General features: G+C 40.1%; 3 protein-coding genes and 2 non-coding genes across 5 annotated transcripts; 4 read left to right on the forward strand and 1 right to left on the reverse strand.

Moving 5' to 3' along the window:
* The first annotated feature begins 320 nt into the window (after positions 1-320).
* On the forward strand, positions 321-8,970 carry ppt2b (palmitoyl-protein thioesterase 2b). Its single transcript, XM_069681369.1, has 8 exons — positions 321-722; positions 1,677-1,830; positions 2,467-2,562; positions 3,829-3,936; positions 4,094-4,177; positions 4,549-4,633; positions 5,010-5,064; positions 6,369-8,970. Exons 1-8 carry the CDS (start codon positions 537-539, stop codon positions 6,510-6,512), a joined length of 912 nt encoding a protein of 303 aa, XP_069537470.1. The 5' UTR covers positions 321-536; the 3' UTR covers positions 6,513-8,970.
* A 531-nt stretch (positions 8,971-9,501) lies between these two features.
* rps5 (ribosomal protein S5) lies at positions 9,502-12,741 on the forward strand. Its single transcript, XM_069681338.1, has 6 exons — positions 9,502-9,563; positions 10,456-10,559; positions 10,829-11,038; positions 11,785-11,913; positions 12,315-12,413; positions 12,629-12,741. Coding segments are annotated over exons 1-6 (612 nt in total). The 5' UTR covers positions 9,502-9,562; the 3' UTR covers positions 12,698-12,741.
* On the forward strand, positions 10,619-10,752 carry LOC138609559 (small nucleolar RNA SNORA3/SNORA45 family). The gene has a single exon (XR_011309485.1). It is a non-coding gene; the product is annotated as a small nucleolar RNA SNORA3/SNORA45 family (small nucleolar RNA).
* On the forward strand, positions 12,094-12,226 carry LOC138609558 (small nucleolar RNA SNORA3/SNORA45 family). Its single transcript, XR_011309484.1, has one exon. It is a non-coding gene; the product is annotated as a small nucleolar RNA SNORA3/SNORA45 family (small nucleolar RNA).
* Positions 12,742-12,743: 2 nt separating the features above from the next.
* On the reverse strand, positions 12,744-20,035 carry ddah2 (DDAH family member 2, ADMA-independent). Its single transcript, XM_069681337.1, has 5 exons — positions 19,505-20,035; positions 18,299-18,487; positions 16,752-16,871; positions 15,105-15,248; positions 12,744-14,472 (listed from the first exon to the last, which is right to left on the reverse strand). The coding sequence occupies exons 1-5, from the start codon at positions 19,805-19,807 to the stop codon at positions 14,353-14,355; spliced, it is 876 nt and encodes a 291-aa protein (XP_069537438.1). The 5' UTR covers positions 19,808-20,035; the 3' UTR covers positions 12,744-14,352.
* Positions 20,036-21,204: the final 1,169 nt, after the last annotated feature.

The raw sequence follows: 21,204 nt of genomic DNA on the forward strand, positions 1-21,204 counted from the left end.
AGTTTCCCTGACTAAACAAATTAAAAGTATTGAGAAATACTGTAAATAGCTATTAGTGATAAAACATGATACGTAAGTAAGATGAAGAATAAGGAAGAAAGAAACGTCATTAAAATGAATAGATAAATTGTTAAATGTCTGTAACGACTTAAAATAGAGTTGTGTCCCTGCTGCTTATTGGACGAGCGGACACCGGAAATGACATCAGCAGCGGTCGAATCACCTTTAATTTAAAACCGGAACAAACAATAGAAACTGAAGCAAACGGGAGCAGCTGCTCGATGTTTTGGTAGGAGTGATATTGGACAATATCACACACGGGGAGCACTGTATAAAACGGAGTTTTTGACACTGACGAGTGCACTTCTGCTCCTCTTTTCAGCCGCCTGAAAAAAGAAAAGGAGCTGAAGATGATAGCACAACATTAGCCAAAACATCAGGACTTTATGTTCTTATTTTATTTTACAAGTTGTCTCTTTTATTTCGTAAGCCTTTCCGGTTTTATTTAGTGTTTTATTCAAATATTTTGAGTTACAATGAAGGGCTTCCATTCTGGCTTGAGAAGGAGGAGTACGGGAAGCAGCGGCGCAGCCAGGCTCTTGTATCCGCTGCTCGGTGCGTGTCTCTGGGCTGCGGTGGTCGGGTACAAGCCGGTGATCATAGTGCACGGTTTGTTCGACAGCTCAGGGGACTTTAAGAACTTAATGCGATTCATTAATGAGGTGAGTGGTAAAGAGAAACTGTTTTTTTGGTATGTTTTGTTTTTGTTGACTGCATTTAATTTTATCTTATAGGCTAATGTATGTATTACAGGCCTTAAAGCTTGTATAAGCACATGTTATCAGCAGAAACATGGACCTACACTGTGTATGTGCTGTTTCCGTATTATACCTACAGCAACACCACAGAAAAATGGGTTAGTGGAACTCTAATGTAGGTGAAACCACCCAAAACGATTACAAATAATGGTTTAAAATAACCAGTAGTTTTCAATGTGATATCCTTTAATGTTATCTATTATTTGCACATGGAAAAACCCACTGTTTTGATTCATTTTTGACTTTTTGTTTCATTTAATATGTGAGAATCTGTGGTAAGGAACTTTTTTTTAAAGTAAAGTTACCACTACTTTCCATTATAATGAGGATCTCACAATACACCAAAATGTGCCCTGACCTGCTTTAATCTTGAATCCTCCAAATCCCCTCACATACCCATTGAAACTGAGATTGTGTTTGTGGGTTGAAGACGTGGGGATGTTGCGGTCATTTATTGTGGGAACTCAAGCTTTTCAATGTCAAATCAAAATTAAGTTCCTCTTTTTTTTACCTCAAATATGTTTAAAACTAAAAGACTGAAACCACACTACAGATATTTCTGGAGGGAAGGAATAGAAAGCGGAAATTCAGACTCTGCTCTCTCTGCTTCGTCTGTTCTCGTGCCTTTCGAGCAAACATCCTGATGAATCATCTCATCAATACTTAAAGCACATGCTGATCAGATCATTAGAAGCTAAACATCCCCATGGTCCTTTGATAACAAAGGAGGTGTGTTGTGCTTTTAATGCTGATGTTAGCGTGCTGTGTCCTGTAGCTGTTTAACTTCATGCTGCAATAATTTGATTTATTTTGACACACCCCTTCGTTCTGTTTATAAAATGTTCTTGTGTTTCTCAGTCTCATCCTGGAACGAACGTGACCGTCATCGACTTGTTCGACAGAAGTGCCAGCCTGCAGCCCTTGTGGAAACAGGTGGAGGGCTTCAAGGCAGCCATTTACCCAATAATGCAAAATGCAGCGCAGGGTGTTCACTTTATCTGCTACTCTCAAGGTGTGTGAGACATTAATGCGGTGTTTGTTCAAGATTATAAATCAGTCTGGGCATGTGTTGTTCGTTACAGTGTCCTTGAAAGAAATGACCTCAAAGCGAAACTGCATTCTGTAAATTGTAAATATTTCCCTCCTGTATTTAAAGATGATATTTTACAAGACTCACTGTTATTGTTTTAGTGGCTGGACCATTTTTTTTTATGACTCTTGGGTTTTCAGCCTCCGTCACGAGCTGGAAATTCCCGATCAGCAGCTAAATGTTCCGGTAAATACAAACAAGAGGAAGAAAAACATATGCAGATTAGATTTTAAGTGCCCAACATACATTTTATTTACTCACAGGAACTTTTCGTAATTTTTAATCTTACAAATAAGCAAACTGATAATGAAAACTGTTGTTGGTTGCAGGTCCAACTATGAAAACTACAATGCTTTGGTGTGTGATAGGAAAATACTTAGGGCATCATTAAATTAAAGATTTTCTGCAGCAGCACATGCACAAGATTACTTGTCTGTGTTTATTGATTGATAGACGTCTGACAACGGAGAAATTCTATTATAATGTTTAGCTGTGAACTCAAGATGAATTAAGCAGGTAGAAAGACTGATGAAAGATATTTTGTCAACATTTTCACAGGTGGGCTGGTCTGCAGAGGAATCCTCTCCACTCTGTCCGACCACAACGTCCAGTCGTTCATTTCTCTGTCGTCGCCTCAGGCCGGGCAGTACGGAGGTGGGTCAAAGCTAAACATGTACATTATGTGTAAAGCGCATACAGTTTTAATTTTTTAAAACAACAGTGTATGATGATGTGAAACCTCATCAAGGATATCTAAGGATATGAAAGGGGGTTGATCATGCTGATGAACTTACAGAATCTGCAGCTTCAAAAGAGTCACAGTGTGATGTGATTGGATTAGAATAGATTAGAATTGGATTGGAAAATAATCATTAGTTGCTCTAGATGGTAGAAGGATACTCAACACAACAGTTGTATTACTTGTTATCAGGTGGAAAAGTTCTAATGCTTCTATGATTATTTCTATTTCTCTAGTTGTCCTCCGCCTCCTCTTTAATCTCCTGTGTGTTCTGATCGTAAAGTCAAATTGCGAAAGCTTTGAAACCAAATGATGAGCTTCTTGATGACCTTTGACCTAATGTATTGAAAGACTGAACTTCAAAGAAGCGGAAACAAGCTTCCAAGCTTCTGTAACATCTGCTTATCTTTTACTAATAGTGCAGATGGCATACCGCGTATGGCAGCTAAATAGAAGGATTTTTCCTACAGGAGTTGGTGGAGACCAAAAACAGAGCTAAAAGAGACACAACATTTTGGACTTAAAAATAGGGGTAGACCGATATTCGGCATTTTGGCGCATATCGGCATCTGCCTTTTTTTTTTTTTTTCTTAATCCGACGGCCGACGGTGCTCACACACACGGCGGAAAGGAGAAAAAGTTCATTTCTTTGCAAATTTTATTTAACTTTGTTTTATTTACTTTATAAAACTTCAGGAAGTTATTATTTTATAGTTTATTTATTTAAATTTTCAGTTAACTTTATAAGAGATGCTGCTGACCCTGGGAACTCCCTGTGCTTTTTGTTTGTTTGTTTAATAAACATATGCTTAAAGGCATTTAAACAAAGTTAAGTGTTGGAGTTTGTATTATTCAAAATTTTGACTCCAATATTTTAACTTTTACTGCAAATGAATATCGGCTCCAAATATCGGTTATCGGCCTCCTTGACTACTAATAATCGGTATCGGTATCGGCCCTGAAAAAACCATATTGGTCTATCTCTACTTAAAACAACTTTAAAAATATGCTAAAATTGCTCTGTAACTGCTGGATTTGTAAAACCAACTGTTCGCTAACAAGTTCAGTAGCTTCAAAAAACATGATGCGCCAAAAACCCACTAACATCTGCAGATTAATTCCGTTTCTTCTCTCCTTCTCTCAGAAGCCTGTTCTTCACCCTGCTCTTTGTTTCCTCTCAGACACAGACTACTTGAGGTACCTTTTCCCACAGTTCATGAAGTCCAACCTCTACCACCTCTGCTACACGGCAATAGGTCAGAGGATTTCCATCTGCAACTACTGGAATGGTGAGACTCCGAGAATAACTTTCTCATACAGCTGGCGCACGGAAGGTGTTATATGCTTTAGCCTGTCATCCTGACAACAAGATGTTTTCTTTGTGATTATTACACTGACAGAGATTTTAATATAAGAAAGGGTTTGTGTCTCCTCCCCCCTCTCCAGACCCCCACCACAGAGACCTGTACGTGAACACCAGTGATTACTTGGCTCTGCTCAACAGTGAGAGAACCAATCCAAACTCAACAGGTCAGCACATTCCTTGTGGGTAAAACTCATCCGTAAGCTTTAAGAATGAACCCATCAGTTAGTGTGGGTTTATCTTTGTCATGAGAGTGACCAATAATCACCTCAGGACTTCGAAATGAAATATCAATAAGAAGGAGAGTGTTGTGAAGTAAAAAATCCTCAGGTGAATCCGCTGGTTCCTACGTTGTATCAACACTTCAATGAGGATTTCAGTCCAAAAGAGACTTTATATACATTATAGAAGAAATGATTTGGACTGTCCTGAACTGAAACTCACAAGGACAACATAACTGATGAACTAAGATAAGATAATATAAGACTGTGCCTCTGACTGAACAGTATATTCAGGATGTTTCATGTCTCGATCTCAGAGTGGAAACAGAACTTCCTCAAAATAAAGAAGCTGGTGTTGATCGGAGGACCGGACGATGGAGTCATCACTCCCTGGCAGTCGAGGTGAGCTCTCTCTCCCTCTGTCTTCTGTTGTTTCTCTTTATTAATCCTTCAACAGTATTACTGAAAACTCTGACAAGTAGCACATGTGATCTGGACGGGAACAGGAGTCACCTTTGAACATTCTGGTTTTATAAATGATACATTGAACGGTTTCAATCATTTACACTTGATTGTGGTGTTAAACTGGTGCTGGAGAATAATGACTTCAAAGGTTCACTCCTTTTGTTTTATATTCTACTGCTTTAATGTGGCTCCTACTGTCATTGAACACTTTCCGTGTTGAGTTCACACTGTTCATTTTTAGACTGTGGACGTTCAGATGACTCTCATGTGGTGCTCACACATTTTTCCCCTCTTGTCTTCTTGTGATTTTTAGTCAGTTTGGATTTTATGACGACAACGAGACCGTCGTAGAGATGCAGCACCAGGATGTGAGTGAAAATCACACAACAGACACACGTTACACTGTATTTAGCTGATTTCAATTGTCATTACAAATTTTTGACCGGTTAACGGACACTCTTAGCAGTTAATAAGCAGTTAACCGACAAGATTAAAATGTACTTTTTGAACTGGATAAAAGTCTTCTTTAGAAAAAGCAGCCGGAGACCAACAACAAGCTCTCCATCATGTACGCTCATTCCGATGCACGCTCTCCTTAATACTCGCAGAAACACACACACACATACACACGCATCTTCAGACATAACTACCTGTGGCACCAACAATCGTGCCCACAGATGTTAATACACTGTCCAGAGTTCATTTTACACACACACACGTGAGCATACAGCCATGTGATCCAGCAGCAACAATAAATGAATAAACTTTTACAGCCGACCTGCCTTTAATGGTCAGCACACAGAACTTTAATAAACACAAGATCCTATCTGGACCTGACGACGGCGTGTCAGGAGATTTAAATAATTAATGAGTTACGCGGCTATGCCTCCTGCGTAAATGTTAAGTTTCATATCTGCTCAAAAACAGTCAATATGTTAACAACAGGCGACTTAAAATACTGGTTTTGGTGAGGAAATGGCAACATGCTGACCTGCTGTGGGGTTAGTCTGGTGCGCACTCTGGTGACTGTGAGACCCGCCGCGGAGAACACGCGGTACCGCGATGTCCCAGGAACGCAGAGATGTGCTTTGTTTTTCAATTTTGATAACTGTTTAACTGCTCGTTTCGTTTTGCTCTCCTCTCAGGCTCAGCTCAGCTCAGCTCACGACAACAAATAGTGTTTCCCAAATATATATGTATATTAAGAAAAGACGACATTTTATTTAACAGTTCAACTGGTAGTATTAACGGGTTAAAATTCTTAATGGTTTGTTAACGGTTAACTGGTTGCACATCCCTGTTTTAAACTTCTAGTTCTTTATTGTGTCATTGTACCACATGGACCTTTTTTGACAAGCACAGAACTTCTTAATTCTTATTTTATATTGAAAACAGAACTTTATCTCCTGTCTCAATCGGACAAATACTTTTTTTTATAGTCCAACCAGAAGAATCAATTAGAAATAAAAAATAAAACTCAGGAGAGTGTAGCCTTTAAATTGTCATATACAGCGCTAAAAACTGTAATGAAAAAGCCTTGTCTCTCTAGAGGGAGCAATACACCTGCATGTTTAAATACCTAATGGTAATGTTACTTATGGTGGTATCTGTGTATACAAGGATATTTTATTCATGATTAAGTTTTGCTTCAGTTTAGTTTTTCTTATTTCAGGTGTATTTAAGAGATACTTTCGGCCTGAAGACGTTGGGGGCTCGTGGTGATCTCATCATCTGCACTGTTCCCGGCGTTGAACACGTGTACTGGCACTCAAACGAGACTGTGTTCCACACCTGCATGGAGAAGTGGCTGGAGTAACACTCATTTACAGCACACAAACACACACAGATACACACACGCAGGTACACATCTTGACTGTTTTATAAGCTCATAACTTCCAACATGTTTAAAACTCTTCCTTTACAACCACCATGAAGTATCCTCGCAAACATTTGTGAGTGTACGCTCCGTGAGGAAATTTACAGTTCAAAATCCAGTGTTTGTTTTTCCTTCTGCTTCATGTTGGTCAGGTTTTTGTTTCTGTCCATATATTTCATTTTTCATGCTCATCCAAGTTAAAACTGCGTTACTTTAAAGGGAATTATTCAATATTTTCTAGCTTTTAAACTTTTAAACTCTCATAAGGAGTAGGATAAGTAGATTGACACTCTCATGTATGTACATTGTACATGCAGCTACGGCTAGCACACGGTTAGCGTAAAGACTGAAGGAATCAGCTAGCCTGTGTCTGCCCAAAGCTAACAAAAGGCAGTTTCCAGCCCCTCTGAACCTCAATAATTAAAACTTTACATGTTTTTAGTTTAAACTGTAAATAAGTAAAGTTTTAAAGCAACACTTTAGTGGTTTTTACAAGAGGTTGAATGCCAGAGTATTTCTTGATGGCTAGCTGAGGCTTCGGTAGATGGTGCGCTCGCCAAGAAATCAAAACAGTAACACCACAGTGTGTCCTCTTCAATTAAGGTATAAATTGAACAAATATGATATAAAATGAATGAGTGTTCTGGTAGGCAGTAGCAGGTTTTATTACAACAGAACCTGGTTGCTGTATCACCGAGTTTCAAATCTTTATGCTAATCTAAGCTAAGCTAACCAGCTGCTGGATGTAGCTTCACATTCATCACAGACATGAGAGTGGTGTCTAATCTTCTTATCTGACTGTAAACAAGAAAACAAATGAACATATTTTCCAATATTTCATACTTTTATCATTGTTTTAAACCATGTCGCTGCCTCGGCACATCACTGTGTGTGCTGAAAGTTTTACCTGAGAAAATAAGCACAAATACAAACTCTCAGACGCAGCAGGTAAAAAGGCTTCCATACACTTGGTTATGGGTTAACTGTGAATATGTTGCTACTGCCTGCAACAGTAATGCAAATCAGACATTAAAGGGGAGCTAAAACAATGAAGTATTTCGTATTGATTACTTTGAGGGAAAGATTCAAAAGAGAAAAACATCTATGTAGCAGAGACCAAGAGGCTTAAATGTCCTGACTTTTAAGGGAAGTTTAATAATAAATCAGCTGAATATTATCTTTTATAAGACTCTCCCTGCTCCTCAAAAAGCTTCTAACTGTTTTGTACAAAATTTGACATCTTAGACCTTCGCTGTGGTTTTCACGGGCTGCAGAGTCCCTTGTGACGGCTCTTCATGTGTCAAAAATGGTTGAATGCCCCTTTAACTTGCATGAAAAGGTTATTTTTTAAATTTTAAATACCAGATCTACACAAACACTTTATATCTATCTATGTGTGTGTCTGTGTGTGTTATCAGACATACCTCAAAACATCCCACAACACAACAGTGCCTGAGCGACGTTCTGTCATCCTCTCTACATGTACAGACTCACTGCCCTGCTCGTCGTATGATGCAGTAATTTATATATTTTAATCCTTCCATTTTCAACTAGGAGGATCATGTTCTCCTGTTTTTTTTTTTTAATGTGTGCCCATGTGATTATGAATATCATGTTTCATATCTTTTTCATGCAGTGCTTTTGAGCTTTTGTAGATTAAGCCTTAAATTGTTCCTACATGCCTCAGTGTTTCGTGCTCCATACCGAAGTGCTATGACACACTGCCTTTAGTGAGGGTGCTAGAATGAATAGTGGGGAGGAGATGTATGTAGAGAGATCAGAGAGTAGCAGTGCTATATTAGTGTTTACTTGTCCACCAGACTATTGTACATGGCAGTCTTTACCTCCCATCACATTTAGATATCTCAGGCGTTTGAGCAACCTTCTTGTCTGTCGTCTGCTTTGGAAAAAGGGAAATAATTCTCTTAATTGTTTGCATTTTATTGGATGTGTATGGATGCTTGTTGTACTTAGATGTTACTCCAAAAAAAATAAGAATGGAAGAATCCATTGTGCTATAAAACAAGAAGTGAATTACTATTTTAAGGAGAAGTATGCATTGCACAATATTTACCCGGATAAAGAGAAGGGACATGATGAAAGTGGGGTGATTTTAACTGTTTTTGAAGTTGTGAAAATTTCAGTATTATTTGAATGTTGTTGCATCCTCTGTTTCATGTTTGCTCGTAGAAATTGTTTGCATAAAATGCAGATTTAAGGGTTGTCCTCTCTGTTTAGGTTTCTTGCTTTTCAAACAGTAAATGTGGACATGGACATTTTTTAAGCTCAAACAAAAACCTCTATTTTGACCTGTTCTCCAATTTCTACAGTATTTGGTCTCCAAATGAAAATGTGTCAAATGTTGTCAATTCCTCAATAAAAGACAGTTTCAAACATCTCTTTATATCTCTATTTTTTAAGACGTATTGTCCTTGTCCAGACAGTTCAGGAACCAAGCAATAATTGAGAAACAATTAATCTTATTTGTAAATGGTTTCATTTGTATTTTTTCTTTTTTGTGGCTAGATTGTGGGATTATCTATCTTGCTAATTTGTTATTGATTTAACGTTATTTTTTAAACATGTCACTTATTTTTTTTAACTGAAGGGATACTTGGCAAAAGTCAAAAATGTTAATTGTCATTTGTTACATAGCCAAATTAATATCTTACAATAGATATTCTATTTTTAAAAACCCAAATTTCTATTCTTGACAAATAATTTGTCAAGAATAAGTAGTAGATTTATGGTGGAGTCCAATTTTCTAAATCACTGCTTTGATCAATGGAAGAGTGGTTGGATTTTTGCACCTAAACAAATTTAAAACTCATAAACTAGCCTTATTTTCAGCCCCAACGCGCCTAAGACTACAACTCCACGAATGCCTTGCGAACCGGAAAGACCCAACCATCTCACCGGATATCTGCACGCGGCGCCCCGTAAAGGCCCTTTTCCGTCTCAGAGAAGTGTGGTACAGGACGGCAGACACAAGTGAGTGAAAAATTCACACTTTACTTGCTTCTTATGTCTTTAAAAATGTTAAAGTCAGATAATTCGAAACCGCACTGACTCCCGTTGATCGAGAAATACCAGCAAAACATCTAAAATTTGCCGTAATGTTGTTTTATTTCCACTAAGTGTTACCCCTCTAGCACAACGGCGGTGAGCGTTAGCATGTGGCTAGCTTGCTAATACATGTGGATGCGGCATGTTGATAAACCACCTCGATAGATCGCACTCTCAGTACTTAATTTCGAAAAGTGGTGTTTTAAGGTGCATACACTATCTCCGTTTTGTATAGGAAAAACGTCTGCCACTGGTTATTTATGCAAAATATCGGATTTTTAAAAAGCTTGTCAGTTGACATAGCTCACGTAAGCTAACGTAACGTTAACTTTGGAGAAGCAGGCTTCAACTCGGGCCCTGCTGTGACTGTATTACTGTGCTTTTATCTGAATATTCTGGCCTTAATTTAAATTCTGTTAAAGTTGATTAATTTATTGAGTTTCAGAAATTATAGCTTTCTAATGGTATGCAGACTTGGTCGTGCCGGGCAGGATAACCTGAAATCGGTTAGCGCTGCTGGACAATCTAGCTTAGACATCTATCAGTCGGACTAATTGTTACATGGGATAAATACATTTGACCGCTGTTTAGATTAAATAGGTACCTTAACGTTAAAATTGATCTTGTCTGGTTTATGTGATCGGTGTCGACCTCAATAGGGCTTTATAGTCTTCATGCCTCTTATTAAAAATGTCTATCAGACAACTTGATTCGTATTTGGAAATGGACACGAAGCTATATTTGATGTGATGAGTATTTTTTTGTAACTTTTAAACTTTTCTTTGCATGAATTGACCATTCGCTTTTTCATGCGCAGTGACTGAGTGGGAGACTGCCCCAGCAGTGGCTGAGACCCCGGAGATCAAGCTCTTCGGCAAGTGGAGCACTGATGATGTCCAGATCAATGACATCTCTCTGCAGGTAAGCAGCAGGAGACAGTTGCTGCTCGTGTCAGTTAACTTGTTTCATTATCACTGTAAAGCGAGGCTAGAGTCACGCCTGAACACTCACCTGTTGTCCTGGTGTGCTAGAGTGCTCGTAGAGGAAAACGTCTTTGCTTATTCATTGGCTGTAGTCTGTTGTGACCCAGTCAATCACCAACTCAGACACACTCACACTTCTTACATGCAGTACCTCAGCAATGCTGTAGTCAAATCTGTGTGTTTAAACAACCCCTTTGTTCATTTCAGGATTACATTGCAGTGAAAGAGAAGTACGCAAAGTACCTGCCACACTCTGGTGGACGTTATGCCGCCAAGCGTTTCCGTAAGGCCCAGTGCCCCATCGTCGAGCGTCTGACCAACTCCATGATGATGCACGGCCGCAACAACGGCAAGAAGCTGATGACCGTGCGCATCGTGAAGCACGCCTTCGAGATCATCCACCTGCTGACTGGAGAGGTATGTACCAATTACTTGGGGAGCAATTTTCGCTCTTTTTGTAGTGGGACTTAGAAGTGTGTGCAGCGTGATCGAGACTGCAGACTGGCATTACGTTACGATACAGCAAAGTATGACTTTTGATACTTCATGAACCTTGTTAATGTGATCCTCTGAGACAGGATTTCATTAAAATTATAGGTATTAAGAGTAAAACATTTTTGAAAAGAGAATTGATTTTTATCTAGATTTCACTCCCTGCAGATAAAACAGTCGGTGCTGCGTAAAAGACACTTCACTTGGGACGTTGGTTTAGCTAATTTGGTAGAGCAGGCGCCCCACATACAGAGCTTACAGTTCTCATCGCACTGATAGCAAGTCGACTCCCAGTCTGCTGATCATTTGGTGAAGGTCGTCCCCCACTCTTTCCTCCCAACATTTCCTGTCTATCCTATCCTCAGCTGTCCTATCCATTAAAGGCAAAAGACCAAAAAATAATCACTTAATATTACAATAAATGTGATCGTACCTACTCTGATTGAAATTGGAGGGAAATAGAAACAAGCAGTTCTTTATGACACGTCCAACAAAATCCCAAAACAGACAGTTATGGTCCTGTAACTCCTTGTCACCTGTTTCACTCGAGTTTTTGTCTAATATAGAAGCTGAAGATGCTTAATTTCTAGATTCCTTTTTTTGTTGTGCAAAGCTTTCTAAGATTTTACCACATTGTGCTTAAATGCTTGTTTGATTTTTTTCCCCCCCAGAATCCCCTGCAGGTCTTGGTGAACGCCATCATCAACAGCGGACCCCGTGAGGACTCCACACGTATCGGTCGTGCCGGTACCGTCAGGAGGCAGGCTGTGGACGTGTCCCCCCTCCGCAGAGTCAACCAGGTAACCACAATCTAGTCTACTTTTTCTGCCTTGCATTGATTTAGAGCTGACACTGCAAGTGTCGTACAATTTATAAGAAGTAAAAATGTATCATAGTTAATAGTTTCAGCCCTATTTGATATTCCTTAAATATTTTAATTGAAGCTGCTTTATTCTTGTTATCTGGAATTACTGATCTTACACGAGGCTAGAGTCACGCCTGAACACTGCCCCGTTGTCCTGGTGTGCTAGAGTGCTCGTAGAGGAAATGTCTTTGCTTATTCATTGGCTGTAGTCTGTTGTGGCCCAGTCAATCACCAACTCAGACACATCACACTACCAACCTGTTTTTATTCTGTCAAAGTTAATTCGTCAGCCCATCTCACACACTCATGTCCTGCTCCCTCTTTCTCGTCCTGTAGGCCATCTGGCTGCTGTGCACAGGAGCAAGAGAAGCTGCTTTCAGGAACATCAAGACCATCGCCGAGTGTCTGGCTGATGAGCTGATCAACGCAGCCAAGGTAACTCTATCCACATTCAGCACGACCAGTGTGATTCAAAGTGTAACGTAGAGGTAACACTGTTACAGATGGTACTACAATATAATCACCGGTGCTTATTGATCTAGTTAGCGGTCAGAGCTGAAACATAATCTGATTGGTGGGGAAAGCAATGCAGTGTTTGACTTTGGCCCTGTATGTTTGTGTGTTAACGTATGAATTTCTCCTCTTTTCAGGGTTCATCTAACTCTTACGCCATCAAGAAGAAAGACGAGTTGGAGAGAGTTGCTAAGTCCAACCGTTAAACATGTTTGCTTTCTAACAAAACCAATAAATTTGAAGAAATTTCTGTTCATGTCGTGAGTGTTTTATTTCGTGTAACTGTGTCAGAACGAGATTAAGAAAACAATGTAACTTTCAGTCCTGATATGGTACCTGATGTTGTATCAGCTGTTACCAGTCTGGTACAAGTGTGTAATAAGCTGCAGGCTTTACTGTGGAGAAGCGACATCAGACTTACAAACCAAATTTTAAAAGACACATGGAAAAATATGTGTGGATATTAATGTGTTGAACAGACTTCTGGCACCATTTTTAAAATCCAATTAATTGCTTTCTAAGATGAACATATTCAAATTAAGACCCAAAAACATTGAAACAATTTCTTTGATAGAAAAGAGAATCGAGGCCTACTTACTTTTACAATTTATTTTGTTCAGTGGTTTTTCTAACCATTAACCAAAGACGCAGATTAAATAAGCCTTCTTGTGATTTACTTCAAAGATTAGCGAGACTGCTTTCAGTAATTGTGAGAGTTTCCATGTGCACAGCAACATATCATGGGACAGCAACTTCTATACCCCGTTACAGTAATGTTGCGTGGCGATTTTCCCATCTGCCTCAAATGCACCATCTACAAATATAACGGCAAAGTTGCGGTAAATCTAAGACAATTTATGGCCTTAATTCCTCAGATTTTAATTCAAGACTTTTTAAGGAGCCGCGGGAACCCTGAGTGATAAAATAACTGCACAAGCAACTTGGTATAACCTTTGAAATTAAGAGGAACGGCTATTCAATTGTAAATCTTTTAAACTCTGCAACAAATTCATTAGGAATAACAATAAATTCTAAGTATCACAATTAAGTTTATGCACGAAGACTATTGATGCCAAAACCTGACCCAGCTATTTAAGTCCGTATCGGCCTGATATCAGTAAAAGATGGGTGCGTCCACCCTTACTTACACACGAGCAAGACGAGTAATGTTTCTATTGTCAGGTGAATTTTATTGTCATCACTAATCTTGCTACAAATTCATACATGAAAAAGCTAAAACATTTAAAAACTGTATTTCTATCCTTAGCAGCTACGTGAGGCAGAGACTCGGTATAATGACTACAACTTGAGCATAGAAAAAGATACCAACATGTTGTGTTATTAAATCTGCTGCAATGAATTTAAGTGTTAGTAACTGCATTAAGAAAATAAGTAAACGGATCAAACAAAGACGGGATATTCTGAATAATTGTCAGGCATGTCATCCTTCGTGGTTTACTTTCAAACTTTGGCCGTTACGATCATGACACGGATATTAATTTGTATTCATTGTCGTATTAAAAGTGTGTTTGGGGGAATCCTGCAGGAATCCTCGTACCAACTGAACCTGTTTCTGTTTTGCTTTTATATTTCTGTCGGTTTCAGTGAGTTGAATTTGGTGGTTTCATGGATTCAGTTTTGAGGAAATCGGCGCACTTCACAGTTCGTCCATCAGGGGGAGCAGCGGTGACAAGAGTCAGTTAGCAGACGTAACATTTGGATAATATTCTCATACAGACGTGTCAGTGGTTTCCCCTTGGCAATAAATAGAAAAGAATTTTAATCTGTGGAAATCTGTGATGTGGCCTGTTCCAGATGCCCTCATATCCGGCCCGATCGTTCGCAGGTTGGAGTCGTGTTTTCAGAAATATGTGTGTTTTCTGTTGATGAGCAGGCAGAGCGAGGACAGGGACGCTCCCAGCTTGGAGGCCTCGCTGCAGGCTGTAGGCAGGAGGGTGTAGTCCTGGAGCTTCTGGAAGGCCTGCAGAGCATCGGAGGAAACAATTCAGTGTTTGTCATCATAACCGGATAAACTCAGAGTAAGAAGTGATGCTAATAAAAGAAGGAAAGAGAGCTTCACTGCCTGGAATCACAGCAGCATTACAGCAGCGTTTATAAAAATGTAAACAACAGCCGAGTCGCAGCATTTCTCATTTAGCTGATTTTTATTCATGAACACACAATGAACCTTTAAATGACGGGGCTTTGTTATGAATTAAAAACTACCTCAGAGCAGGGAAGAGGGGCTGAAATGATAAGTTGATTAATTGATTAACAAATACTAAATAACTGAAAATGTGTTGCTTTTCCTTTTAATTATTTTATTAATTTACGTTTATTTTAACAACTGACGTCACTGATTACAATCTTTTACTTTAAACTTTGACCTCAAATCCTTCTGGTTTATGTTACAAACATGGGCTGCTTGATTTGAAAGAGTTTTTACCAGGCACTTGGGGTCTGCAAAACATTTCTGTATGATGCGGTGATTCTGTAGCTACGCTAAAGCTATGGATCAAAATTCAGGATGTCTGACATCTACGAGCTCGCCAACTGTACAGTAGAAGCTCTCTCTCTTCCCAAACAGAAGCTTTTAATAAAAAGCAGACTCACAGAGACGCTGTCAGGACATTCCTCTGCAGGCCGGTGGAGCAGGAAGTCCCGATTTGAAGGACCTCTGATGTAGACGCAGTTCGCTGCGGATTCCTCTGGAACTGTGAGGACTTCATAGTGGTGATCGGTCAGCTGTTCCATCATCTGGAGACAAACACATGCGCTGTCAGTATAACGGTGCTCCACCCTGACTGCTACACACACACACACACACACATTGCAGCAGACCACTCCCAGCATTACACAGACTCGGAGGCAACATTAATGGCATTATTAAAATGACCTCAGCAGTTAGGAAGCCATGATGTGTGCAGTTCACATAAGGACAGAGAGAAGGATAACACAAACAGTGTGAATGAAAACAAAGCTTAGGCCCTGACTAATGTCTGATCTATCTATCTTATCTAACTGTTTATCGTGTTGAATGTATGAAAGCATGATCTCATAAAAATAACCGATTATGAGGCTTTTGTAAATGTTAAAGTAAGCTGATAAATGCAGGCAAAAATAGGGAATTGCATCATCTGCATAGAGATGAACCACATTAGCTTGAGATTAAAGGAATAGTTTGACATTTTAGGTAATATTCATAATCATGAGCTTTGTCATTATTCACTTAAGGCTGTCAGATTGAAGGAATTTCCACGGCAATGTTTAAGGTTGGTTCAAAAGCACACGCCTAGATTTTTTTTGCAAATGCCTTAATTTATCTGTATTATTTGCTATATATATAAATAAGCTAATAAGCTACATGGAACCCTCTCATCGAGGCATTTACACCTGTTACTTTATTGACGTTAATTTGCAACTCCTTCCTGTTGGCTGGCACCGTCCTGAACGATCCCTGCTGAGGTTGATTCGCGTGGTGGTGCTGGGAGAGAAGGCCGTGCTTTTACGGCTAAATAACAGGAAGCAAAGTAGCCGTCAAATTTGGTGTATTTCCCTGTTTCTCCTGGGCGCAGTTTTTGCAGATTGCCCGAACTGAATTTGCTAGCTCTCCCTTTTCTGACGCTTGAAAGCCAAAATGTTACCAAACAGGCAATCTCGGATCCCATCGGCTATAGTCTGACTATGATATAGCCTCTAGGGACGACATCCAGTCAAGACTTCCTTTTCCGCGTGCTGCATTGTTTACAGAAAAGAGCGCGTTTTTCTTGTGATTGACTTTAATTAACGGGTCTTATGGTCTTCAACATCATGATGTAGATTACTACAAAGTCAAAATGAAGCTTTGTCAGGTCTGTCCTCAAGAGGAGAAGAAAACTACTTTTAAAATGCTCGTTTGTTGAACGGAGGTCGGATGTCTGATGCATTCAAGGAAGTCGGGAAATCTGAACGCTAAACGGCTTTCGTGACACAGTCAAGGGAATTTATCTCAAGTTGAATTTTAGATCTAGAACAGATTGTTAGCTGTTATAGTGTGCAGATGTCTGTTTATAGAGATTAATAAGAAGCTAAATCGCCGTCAGAGATCCGCAGATTGGAAGCCACGATGTCATTACGGCGCATTACGCACGAAAATTGAAGTATAAAACAAGAAAGGAATAGCGATTGCAGTTTTGACGTTTGCTTACCATCCCCTGCGGTTGATGTGTAGTGTTTCATATTCATTAATGCCAACTACACAAACATTTACTGCTCACTTACCCTCAGCGTCTTCTTGGCCCCGTCACTGTTGTTGATGATGATTGTGTCCGGTCCCCCCATGGAGCAGATGTTCTTCAGTCGGGCTCCACCACAGACAGGAACAGTGGACACAGCAAAGTCCTGAGCAGACGGAGGTGCAAAGGTTTAATTAACGTACTGCTCCTTCGAACGAGACGTGTTCCCTCATCCTGTTCAGCAGCAGTCACCTGAGAGGCCTTTTACACCGCAGAGATTCTGTCACTGAGGGAGAGCTCAACACTGTCAAACTATTACAGCATGTAGCTCGAGAATAAAAGCAGCCTGCTGTGTGATGTTTCCTGTGAAGGATCAGAGGCATGAGTCATGCAGCTGCCACCTCTCTGTCTGAATAGTCCTTTGGTAGCTTAATGCGGCTGCAGGAATTTATATGACTTCAGATCTACTGTGACTTTGTAATTTGGAGAGAAACAAAGGCTTTACAGGGCTAAAGTTGGTGAATGTTCTTGGTGAATTGCAGGTTTGTTTTTGGACTTCAGTCTGCCTAATTTAACATGTTGGACCTCTGAGATTTCGCCTGTGTTACACCGGTCAGTGTCAGCTGCAGCACAGATCTCTTCTTAGTTTGTTTGGTCATAGTAAACTTGCTTACTCCAAAGACTTTAAAACATCAGAGCAGCCTGAAAAACACAATATGCTGCTTCTAAAACACATGAGTTTAAAGGCGCCTACACCGCTCAAGACTCTCCCCGGGAGTTGACCTGACACCCAGTTAGATCTTTGGTATTACAGCTATTGCGAGGGCTTTCGTCATTAGGACATAGGCCCAACTGCCAAGCATTGGTATTGCCAGATAAATAATTAAAACACAGAGTCCAAGGCTGTATTAGCACGGTAATGCTATGAGGTAAGCGTTAATGTCCCCACGCTAACTTGATGCTTACGGTGATGATGAAAACAGCTGCAGATGTTCTCAATGTTACTTCAGTTTTTTAGCATGCTAACTAATTTATAAGCCTAACCACATTGTACTCATTGTATTTACTAAAGTGAAAATACAAGGCTGTAAAAGTTGTACTGAAATTTATGAATGAAAGTTGTGCAACGATCTCGAAACATGAGACATACATTTTCCTCTTTCATCCCTCTTTCGGACCACATGACCCCTCCCACCTACACTAAATCATACAAGGCACTCAACAACACTCAACACAAGTAGATACAACTGTGTGTGTGTGTGTGTTAAGAAAGCTGAAGTGTGTACAATGCACTTAAGAGAAGTGAGGGAAATCAATACTAATGGGTGGGTCGAGTCGAGCCTGAGGGGGCCCTCGCTGTGTGCTCTGCAGTGTTTGGCCTCATTTATCACCGTTTACTGACTATAATTCCCCAAATGCAAGACAACAAATGGCCACCTGCTCACTTTGGCAGCTGGGTCACTTTTCTGACAAGCATCTTGGCACTTTGTCTTTGTTGCATGGCTAAAAAAAGTATTGATTACTTCATGGGTTATCAGTACAAGCTTTTGTCTTAGGCTGAAAACAACACTCCAGTCACAAGTCACTTCTTACCCGGAAAGTGTCTGCCAGCACTTCAGCCCCTCTGCGGTTGGTGTGGGAGGAGAGGCCGACAAAGAACTCCCTCCCCGTGAAGAGGACGTCGCTGCCCTCCAGCGTGGCCCCTCCGGAGTCCCCCTCCTCATTCCCCATCTCCACCACGGTCAGGTTGAGCTCTGACATCACCCTCCTCACCGCCTCCACCTGGAGAGACGAGGAGGAGACAAACAGGGTCAGGTCACACGGGTGATTACAGTACATACGTTTATCTGGAAGAACACAGAAAACTGAATACTCTACATTTCCAAAGAATATATATTTAAAAGTTGTTTCACTGCACAAGATTTAAGATTTTTAGTTGCTGGAGTTCTGAAAAGATCACATGATAATGCAGCTCTGGCTGCTTTAAAAGCTTTACTTGATGGTGCATTCAAGAACATCTACAACGCTTTGTAAAAACAATGTTTCCTTAACTTTTGAATAAGTTCTGGTTGTCTCCGTCAAGTTTTCTTAAAAGAACAATGCAGTTGAGGACATTATATTTATATAATAAATGACTTTGCAGTAACTATTTAAGAATGTATTCATATTTTCTTCAGGTTTTGATGGAGCTGTTTGTTCAAGGAGCGTTTTTTTGTCTACATTAGGCCAAAAAAATCTGTTTTTTCGACTGAGGAGGGTAGAAAATCTAAGGATATTAACAGACATTTATAATAAAGCACGTTTTTCCTAAAATAAGTACCAGATTATGTGGCTCTTTCCGTGATTTGTTTTGGAAATAATTCAGAATTAATAGCAAGACCCCGAAAATAGAGTTGAATGAACCTCTGATATTCCAGATTTAGGTCAGCTAGCCAAAAGGATAATAATATGGTTGCAAAATCAAGCCTAAATGACAAACATTAGAGAAAACATAGACTTTTTATATTGGCGATATGTGTTTGGTTATGTCTTGTATTTAAAAGGTGGTCTACTCTAAATGTCTCAGATGCTGGGGTCTCCGAAAGGCCACTGAATGCAACAACAACAGGGATCTGTTAGACCTTGATACAGTAATTTAACTTAAAATATAAATACAACTAAATGATATCTTCAACAAGGGACGTACCCGCCTCACTGATATGAACTACAACACGTGACTAATGCTAACTGTCTTTTATCACACAAAGCACGATTAAGAGCAGAGGATTAGGGTGACAAAACAAAGCCATTTGTGTCTACCTCGCTGCGTCTCTGCTGTTTGTAGGGTCTGGTGATGAGCGCCGTGTCTCCCTGGATGACTGCCACATCCTCTATCCTCCAGCTCTCCGGCAGCTCAGGGTCAGGGGGGATCTCGATCAGCTGCAGGCCCACCTTCTGCCTCAGTGCTCCTGTCAGGCATCCAAACTGACGCTGCGCTTTGGCCAGGTCCACAGATATGTCCCCGTTCTCATGACCGTCAACCACCTCTGCTTTCCCAAAGGTCTCTGGGATGCCCCGCACCACGGCGTGAGTGAAGCTGCCGTATCGGCACATGTTTGCCATGATTTCAATGCAGACTCTCAATGCCAGAAGACAAGCAAGAGGTAATAAAAAATATGTTTATGTGTGTCTTGTAAAAACAGCAGCTGAAATCTAAATAAAGCTAATAGGATGGATCAACTGGTCCAGGAGGAAAGTGGAGAGCATCTTCATCCCCGCCTCGCTTCCTCTCTCGTGGTCCAAAAGTCACTCCTCCATCTGCAGACACCAGGAAGTAGAAGCAGATGATCCCAGCCTGAGACAGAAGAGGGAGATGGACACATTAACAAGGCCAGATACAATGAAACAAACAAAACAACAGCAATTAAATGACTGCAATCTAGTTTGAGAGGTAAATGTTTGCCAAATGATCCCGTTTTAACAAAGCATGCCTCTAAAGAACTCATGTGAATAGATGAATTCATCACCTGTAAAAAAAAAAGTTCAAGGGCAGCTGAAATAACATGCAGAGATAGCAAAGTTGAGACAAAGGTAGCATTGTTCGAGGCTAGAATATAAAGAAACATTATTCAAAAGCTCTGCAGTATGCTGCAAAGCCCTTTCCATGTCTGGTCAGTGGGTGAGATTTCGGACAATTGCCCTTTTATCTTCCCTGTATCTCACAGCAGGCGCCCACTGTGAGGCTGCAGAGAGGGACTTGGTTCAATCCACACAGGATGTTTCCTAAATCTGCTTCAGAAATAACACAACAAGTGCTGACCTGTGATATTATTTTTGAAATAAGGAAGTATATATAACTTTTTAGATACTTACTTTCAACTTTAATCTAGCAAATCACAGTGAACTGAGCTTAAAATAAGTAGTTTTGTGTCCATGGTACCAACCAATGAGACAAATACATTGTGAATCAGTGTCTTAGCTGATATAATTTTTAATATAGTGCACTATTTTGTGATTTTATCAAGTTTAAATATGAAATAAATCTCCTTAGCCTTAGCCACACAAAACAAAACATCTTAAGTGTCTGGCTGCAGGAGTGCACCGCCCAGCAGTTCATTGCTCCTACCCAAATACTTCTATGATGTTCCACATCTTTATACGGGGGAAACTATCCCCAACAACCTCCAGAAGTTGCAAAAATGACATATAAAGATGTAGACTTTTTTTTACTCACCTCTTTTGTTAGACTCGCAGCTTCCTCGCGTGGCCGTGTTTCCTCTGGTTAGATTTTATACCCGCAAACCGACCCAGTTCCCGTTATTCTCTCGCTCCCTTTTTCCCCTCTGTCTCTCTCTGCCGAACAACTACAAGGCAAGATGGCGCACGTGAATACGCATATTTCCGGTTAAGATTTTCAAAATAAGACCCTTCATTTTAGATGTGTTGTGTCATCTTATATTCCACATCACTGAGAAAAGTCCACCACATTTTACTTAATGAAATTGAATACCTAACGTCAA

This window comes from Semicossyphus pulcher, unplaced genomic scaffold (genome assembly GCF_022749685.1).
Source record: "Semicossyphus pulcher isolate SPU_LCO1_2020_fin unplaced genomic scaffold, fSemPul1.0.p SCAF_5, whole genome shotgun sequence".
Lineage (NCBI taxonomy): Eukaryota > Metazoa > Chordata > Actinopteri > Labriformes > Labridae > Semicossyphus > Semicossyphus pulcher.

Bases quoted from the DNA above. Each gene is read 5' to 3' on its own strand.
- ddah2 (XM_069681337.1), bottom strand. From the start codon at position 19,807: ATGGCAAACATGTGCCGATACGGCAGCTTCACTCACGCCGTGGTGCGG. The intron at 15,249-16,751 runs GTAAGTGAGCAG...GTTTGTCTCCAG, and splicing joins GGGCCAAGAAGACGCTGAGG to ATGATGGAACAGCTGACCGA. The intron at 14,473-15,104 runs GTGAGTCTGCTT...GATGCTCTGCAG, and splicing joins AATGTCCTGACAGCGTCTCT to GCCTTCCAGAAGCTCCAGGA.
- ppt2b (XM_069681369.1), top strand. From the start codon at position 537: ATGAAGGGCTTCCATTCTGGCTTGAGAAGGAGGAGTACGGGAAGCAGC. The intron at 1,831-2,466 runs GTGTGTGAGACA...ACATTTTCACAG, and splicing joins CTTTATCTGCTACTCTCAAG to GTGGGCTGGTCTGCAGAGGA. The intron at 4,178-4,548 runs GTCAGCACATTC...TCTCGATCTCAG, and splicing joins AACCAATCCAAACTCAACAG to AGTGGAAACAGAACTTCCTC.
- rps5 (XM_069681338.1), top strand. The intron at 11,039-11,784 runs GTATGTACCAAT...TTTCCCCCCCAG, and splicing joins TCCACCTGCTGACTGGAGAG to AATCCCCTGCAGGTCTTGGT. The intron at 11,914-12,314 runs GTAACCACAATC...CTCGTCCTGTAG, and splicing joins CCCTCCGCAGAGTCAACCAG to GCCATCTGGCTGCTGTGCAC.